At 43.5% G+C, this 7,873-nt stretch overlaps 1 protein-coding gene across 1 annotated transcript; it reads left to right on the top strand.

The window, feature by feature from the left end:
- The first annotated feature begins 1,149 nt into the window (after positions 1–1,149).
- Positions 1,150–7,538, top strand: selenok (selenoprotein K). The gene is made up of 5 exons (XM_041845929.2): positions 1,150–1,254; positions 1,751–1,841; positions 1,979–2,059; positions 2,659–2,754; positions 7,241–7,538. Exons 1-5 carry the CDS (start codon positions 1,236–1,238, stop codon positions 7,242–7,244), a joined length of 291 nt encoding a protein of 96 aa, XP_041701863.1. The 5' UTR covers positions 1,150–1,235; the 3' UTR covers positions 7,245–7,538.
- Positions 7,539–7,873: the final 335 nt, after the last annotated feature.

The following is a 7,873-nucleotide window of genomic DNA, read 5'->3' on the forward strand; positions in this document are numbered from 1 at the left end:
CATATCTAGTAGGAGTACAGTTTGTTAATAAGGAGCAGCTGAGCAGAGTACCAATCTTGAAGAAACCTTTTGAGTTATCCAAACTGGTGGAGAGAGTGCTGGGTAAAGGGAAGGATGTGAGGATCACGAGAGGCGGGATTGTTTTGATTTTTGTTGTGATTCTGCAGAACAGAAGGAACGTGTGTTGTGTCTTAATCGATTTGATAAGTTTGAAGTGTTGTGTATGTCGTTTCGGAACAGGGCAACCCTTAAGGGGGTTATATCTGGCGTTTCGTGGGAAGTTGATTTGGAAGAGATGAAGAATATTCCTGGAGTGGTGAATGAGGAAAAAGTGAAGAGTTTATCTGTTCTTTTGTTTTTTTGAAATGGAGTCTCTCCCTAATGAAGTGCGGTTAGGGTATATTAACTACAGAGTTAGAGCATTTATCCCAAGAACAATGCAGTGTGAACATTGTAAAGCTTTTGGTCATGTAGAAAGTGTTCCCAGAAGGGAGAAGCCGAGATGTACAAGATGTGGAAAATATCATATTATGTGTTATAAAAGTGAAGAAAATGTGACATGTTGTAATTGCGGTGGGAATCATGAACCCACGTCTTCTGAATGCCTCACAAGGGTAAAAGAGAATGAGGTGGCCAAAGTCAGGGTTGTACAGAGCATTTCATATGCAGAAGCTGTGAAAAGGGTTGAGGGTTTGAATGTTGCACCAGAAGAGTCCATGGTAGGGGATAGGCCTTCACTGCAGGCTGCAGGGGTTGTCTTACACCAAGAGGATCCTGACATTAAAAGGTGGACTTTGTGGCCTTTATCGCAATGGTGATAAATGGCACTGCCAATGTGGAGAAAAGATCTAGGAAGATTGAAATAATTGTGATTGCGGCTGAGCGGTTCCTGGGGCTGAAAGAATTCACAGCAAAGGAGTTACATGGAATATTAGCAAAAGCCATGCCACCTTCTCAGGTCTTAGAGCCTGAGAAGGGAGATATGGAGAACTAAAAGAAGGGAGAAGTGGGAGTTTTTTTTGTTTTGGCAATGTACTATTTTTATTAGGGTGGATTGTTAGAATCACTATTAAGTATGGATTTATTTATTTTAATTTTATTTTTGGTTTCAAACCGTCCAGTTGGTGGCCGCAATACAACTTTTGGATGTAGTCCGCCATAAAATCCACAGAAGAAGAAGAAGAACACCGGATGCGGAATTTGGCAGTAAACAACAGTAATTGGTAGCCGCAGCAATGGTGTACGTGGCAAATGGTTAGTGGTTTATTAATATTGTTGAAATGTATGTTTGTTTCATTACAGTCGCTAATTACCATACAAATCGTAGTAATTCATATCTGCGAGCTCACTATGTCTTCACCTTTCGGCAGAAATGCGAAATGATGCTAGCTAAGTAGCTAGCTGTTGTGTGAGTAGCTAGCTTAGTTGCAACTGTAACGTTAGCTACGACAACAAACAGTTACGATAGACAGCAGCTAAATAAGGCACGTTGAAAGTTATTTGAGTCTGTTTATTGAGCCTGGGTATATAGCTAACGTTAGCTAGTTAGGCATCTTCTGTGTGTGTCTCTCCAGTCTCCACGGTTGATTTGTAGGCAAGGAGGTCATGTAATGTTAGTGAAACATAGCTTCTGTGTTGTTTAATGCAGGGCCTGAAATGAGCACCTGCCAATGCTAGTCACACTGGCTGATGGACCAAGAGGCTAGTTCCAGGCGCTATAGTCACTAACAAGTGTCCCCTCTCTTATCAGGTCAGGTCCTGGACAACAGAAGCCAGTCCCCATGGCGAATGTCGTTCCTCACTGATCTCTTCTGGGGTGCTGTGGAGTTCATTGGCTTGTTGTAAGTCAGCAGTCAACACAGAGGCCTCTGTGCATTCGTATGGCACTAGCATTGCATGTTGCTGTGAAGATTATCATTAGAAAGTCCATTATAGGCCTTGTATACAGAGCTAATCATCTGCTTTGATTTTTTTTCAGTTTCCAATCCCTGGTCCAGCCAGATCTGACAAAGAGGGGTAACTCTAGCTCATCCTCTGCAGGCTCCAGTGATGGCAGAGGGTAAGTCCCTAGGGTCCAAACAGAGAGTTAGCCTACTTTCCCCTCATGTCAGGCTGACGTGGCAATCTCAGAACACTCCTAGTGCAAGATTAGGGCTTTGTAGTGGTTAAGATGAATGACTTTAGAAATAATTAAAGTGTCAATATGTAACTTGGGCGACCTGACCAGATTTAGATAGAAATGTGGGTTATAGATCTATCATTCTACTTGAAAGCGTCTACGAAGTGGTAGATATGTTCTATGGGCGCTATTTCTATGCGTCCCGTTCTAAAGTTTAGTTTTTTCGTCTGGTACTTTCAGTTTTGTACACCAGCTTCAAACAGCTGAAACAACAATATTTTTGGTTATGGAAAATATACTTCACAGCTGTTTAGATGGTACAATGATTCTCTACACTATACTAGGTTATTTTGTCACATATACTGAAATTAGGTGAACTTTTAGAGTTCTAGCAACCAGGAAATGGTGGAGCGATTTCTCCATAGTGCAACTTTAAGATTGTCATGTTGATGCAGAGCAAGGGTTGATTGATTTCATTATGACAGTGGACAAGTGTTCCAGTGTTCTAACATTCCCATTGCTGTCTTCTCTTCCACCAGCCCCCCTGGACCCCCTGGTGGTCGGAGGCGGATGGGGAGGATAAACCACGGTGGGGGGCCAAGTGCTCCTCCCATGGGGGGAGGAGGATGAGGAAGGTGAGGGAGATATTGTGATACAGGTCACAGTTATCATAAAGGTGTCCGCATGCTTCCCAGTCGGAAGAGTTTGTTCATACAGTGCATTCGAAAAGTATTCAAACCCCTTGACTTTTTCCACATTTTGTTACGTTACAGCCTTATTCTGAAATTGATTAAATAAATAAAAATCCTCATCAATCTAAACACAATACCCCATAATGACAAAGATAAAACAGGTTTAGAAATGTTTGCAAATGTATTAAAAATATTAAACAGAAATACCTTATTTACATAAGTATTCAGACCCTTTGTTATGAGACTCGAAATTGAGCTCTGGTGCATGCTGTTTCCATTGATCATCCTTGATATTTCTACAACTTGATTGGAGTCCACCTGTGGTAAATTCACTTGATTGGACATGATTTGGAAAGGCACACACCTGTCTATATAAGGTCCCACAGTTGACAGTGCACGTCAGAGCAAAAACCAAGCCATGAGGTCGAAGGAATTGTCCGTAGAGCTCCGAGACAGGAAGGTGTCGAGGCACAGAACTGGGGAAGGGTAGCAAAAACATTCTGCAGCATTAAAGGTCCCCAAGAACAGAGTGGCCTCCATCATTCTTAAATGGAAGAAGTTTCGAACCACCAAGACTCTTCCTAGAGCTGGCCGCTCGGCCAAACGGAACAATCGGTGGAGAAGGGCCTTGGTCAGGGAGGTGACCAAGAACACGATGGACACTCTGACAGAGCTCCAGAGTTTCTCTGTGAAGATGGGAGAACCTTCCAGAAGGACAACCATCTCTGCAGGACTCCACCAATCAGGCCTTTATGGTAGAGTGGCCAGACGGAAGCCACTCCTCAGTAAAAGGCACATGACAGCCCACTTGGAGTTTGCCAAAAAGCGCCTAAAGACTCTCAGACCATGATAAACAAGATTCTCTGGTCTGATGAAACCAAGATTGAACTCTGGCCTGAATGCCAAGCGTCACGTCTGGAGGAAATCTGGCACCATCCCTATGGTGAAGCATGGTGGTGGCAGCATCATGCTGTGGGGATGTTTTTCAGCGGCAGGGACTGGGAGACTAGTCAAGATCGAGGGAAAGATGAACGGAGCAAAGTACAGAGAGATCCTTGATGAAAACCTGCTCAGGACCTCAGACTGGGGCGAAGGTTCACCTTCCAACAGGACAATGACCCTAAGCACACAGCCAAGCCAATGCAGGAGTGGCTTCGGGACAGGTCTCTGAATGTCCTTGAGTGGCCCAGCCAGAGCCCGGACTTGAACTTGATCGAACATCTCTGGAGAGACCTGAAAATAGGTGTGCAGCGACACTCCCCATCCAACCTGACAGAGCTTGAGAGAATCTGCAGAGAAGAATGGGAGAAACTCCCCAAATAGAGGTGTGCCAAGCTTGCAGCGTCATACCCAAGAAGACTCAAGACTGTAATCGCTGCCAAAGATATTTCTGTTTTTTTTATACATTTGCAAAAATTTATAAAAACCTGTTTTTGCTTTGTCATTATGGGGTATTGTGTTGATTTGATGAGGGGAAAAAACTATTTAATCCATTTTAGAATAAGGCTGTAACGTAACAAAATGTGGAAGAAGTCAAGGGGTCTGAATACTTTCCGAATGCTCTGTATATTATGATGACATTTTGTAACGTTTTTGTTCATTTGGGACTCAGGTAAGGGTTTTTTCGGCTGTCCGGGCACACTTTTTTTGGGGGGGAGGCAACGCCCCTTCGGTGGTGATTGGTCAACAGTAGGGATTCTTCAGTAAAGTTTTTGTTGTCATTCAACGGGAGACGACTCGTTTTCATGCACATTTTTTAGTTGAGAGATACTGCACCAAACATCTTAGTTAGATGTAAAATTGCGCGACTAAGATTTCCTCGGCAAAACATCTCATTCCTGCTCGTCAAACATCTCATTCCAAAATCATGGGCATTAATATGGAGTTGGTCCCCCCCTTTGCTGCTATAACAGCCTCCACTCTTCTGCGAAGGCTTTCCACTAGATGTTGGAACATTGCTGCGGGGACTTGCTTCCATTCAGCCACGAGCATTAGTGAGGTTGGGCACTGATGTTGGGCGATTAGGCCTGGCTCGCAGTCTGCATTCCAATTCATCCCAAAGGTGTTCGATGGGGTTGAGGTCAGGGCTATGCAGGCCAGTCAAGTTCTTCCACACCGATCTCGACAAACCATTTCTGTATGGACCTCGCTTTGTGACACGGGCATTGTCATGCTGAAACAGGAAAGGGCCTTCCCCCAAACTGTTGCCAAAAAGTTGGAAGCAAAGATTCGTCTGCAATGTCATTGTATGCTGTAGCATTAAGATTTCCCTTCATTTGAACTAAGGGGCCTAGCCCGAACCATGAAAAACATCTCCAGACCATTATTCCTCCTCCACCAACTTGACAGTTGGCACTATGCATTGGGGCAGGTAGCGTTCTCCTGGCATCCGCCAAACCCAGATTCGTCCATCGAACTGCCAGATGGTGAAGCGTGATTCATCACTCCAGAGAATGTGTTTCCACTGCTCCAGAGTCTGTCTGTACTGGGTCTGAAGTTCAAATGTATGCAGATTAACAGTGATATATGTGCATGCAAAGAGCAAACAACAAGCTGCACAAGAACTCACTACTCTAATGGTCCAGGTTACAAAGTGGTTCAGTGACTCATGTTTGCATCTCAATGTGAAAAAAACAGTCTGCATGTTCTTCACAAAGAGGGCAACTGATGCTACTGAGCCAGATGTCTACATGTCTGGTGAGAAGCTCCAGGTGGTATCCGATTTTAAGTACCTTGGCATCATACTTGATTCCAACCTCACTTTTTAAAATAACAGGTGAATAAGGTAACTAAAATAACCAAGTTCAACCTAGCTAATTTCCGATACATACAAAATTGTTTGACTATAGATGTAGCAAAACTGTACTTCAATGCTATGATACTCCCCCACTTAACATACTGCTTGACTAGTTGGGCCCAAGCTTGCTGTACAACATTAAAACCCATTCAGTCTGTCTACAAACAGGCTCTCAAAGTGCTTGATAGAAAGCCCAATAGCCATCATCACTGTTACATCCTCTGAAAGCATGAGCTTCTGAGTTGGGAATATTTTGTGCAATACACCGACGCATGTCTTGTATTCAAGATCCTAAATGGCATGGCTCCCCCTCCACTTAGTACTTTTGTTAAACAGAAAACCCAAACCCATGGCAACAGAGCCACAAGGTCTACCATGAGAGGTGACTGTATAGTTCCCTTAAGGAAAAGCACCTTTAGTCAATCTGCATTCTCTGTGAGAGCTTCCCATGTCTGGAACACACTGCTATCAGACAAACACAACTGCACCATCTATCACACCTTCACAAAAAACAATCCCTAGCTGTGTATTGCCGCTTTCCATGTTATCTGTTGTCTGTAGCTTGTGAGGTGTGGAAATACTTTGTTGCTTTTATGTATTTTGTTTTGTTGCTTTTTGTGCTATTGCTCTGTCTGCGTGCTATGTGTTGCTTGTCCTATGTTGCTCTGCATGTGCTCACTGCTCATTGTTTGTCTCTATTGTTATTGTAATAGTTTTTAATAACCTGCCCAGGGACTGCAGATGAAAATTAGCCGGCTGGCTAAAACCAGTACTTTTACTGAAAAGTTGATTAATGTGCACTGTCCCTGTAAAAATAAACTCAAACTCAATGGCGGCGAGCTTTACACCACATCAGCCGACCCTTGGCATTGCGCATGGTGATGTTATGCTTGTGTGTGGCTGCTCGGCCATGGAAACCTATTTCATGAAGCTCCCGACAAACAATTATTGTGCTGACGTTGCTTCCAGAGGCAGTTTGGAACTCTGTAGTGAGTGTTGCAACCGAGGACAGACTATTTTTATGCGCTTCAGTACTCGGCGGTCCCATTTCTGTTAGCTCGTGTGGCCTACCACTTCACGGCTGAGCCGTTGTTGCTCCTAGACATTTCCACTTCACAATAACAGCACTTACAGTTCACCGGGGCAGTTCTAGCAGGGCAGAAATTTGACGAACGGACTTGTTGGAAAGGTGGCATCCTATGACGGTGCCACGTTGAAAGTCACTGAGCTCTTCAGTAAGGCCATTCTACTGCCAATGTTTGTGTATGGAGATTGCATGGTGGTGTCCTCGATTTTATAGACTTGTCAGCAACGGGTGTGGCTGATGTAGCCGAATCCACTAATTTGAAGGGGTGTCCACACTTTTTTGTGTGTGTGTGTGTATATATATATATATATATATATATAAAGATTAATTCTGACTAATTTGAGGAAGCGTCTCAAAATGAACAATGTACCATTGCCGCTTTTTTTCTTGTTTTTCAAGTGAATGTCTTTTTAAGGTAGTATGCGAGCACACTCGTTCGGTTCGCCTAGCTGAGTTGACGCTTTCATTTTACTGTGATGTATGTTAGTATGTGGTAGTGTAGAACATAACTACATTGTCTCGTCTTCCCTTGTCTCTCTCCATAGGTAAACGCCTACACCTTTTGTGTAGGCGTTGGGTTTTGCACACTGGCTGCGGGCGTGTAGCCTAATTTAGGCTGCAGTGATGTCCATGTGTGCCAGCCCCCCTCCTCTACGGCTGCCTCTGCTCACCACAGACTCCTGACGCTGCTCTGGGAATTCCTATACGTAGGGGCCAGGGCGGCCGAAACGGCAGCTTCCTGTTTCTGACCCCTCTTCTTGTCCCATTGTGAATCATATCACATCCCTCTCCGAAGCTGTAATATTTTTTGTATCCCACTGTTAAATAAAGTCCTGTGCTGTATACCTGTGTCCTTTTTAAGAATGTTCAGAGCAATGATACGTTGAAATGTAATAGTAGCATGATAAATATTGTTTCACAGTATAGCTTCCTTCTTCACAAGTCCTTACTGGTACTCGATCTCGGATCCTTTGCCTCGCAAACACACGTGACCAGAAAGGTACCACAGTTGATAACATTTTACCAAGTTAAATATGCCTCATACCTAAAATGTATTGGCACCTACATATGGTCTGTACCAAAAAAAATTGAAACAGTAAAAATCTTATTTTCTAGAAATAAGTATAGCTTTAATTTTAAAATAAACATCCACACGAATACCAAAATAAATTTAATCC

The sequence above is a fragment of the Coregonus clupeaformis genome, chromosome 24 (genome assembly GCF_020615455.1).
Source record: "Coregonus clupeaformis isolate EN_2021a chromosome 24, ASM2061545v1, whole genome shotgun sequence".
NCBI lineage: Eukaryota > Metazoa > Chordata > Actinopteri > Salmoniformes > Salmonidae > Coregonus > Coregonus clupeaformis.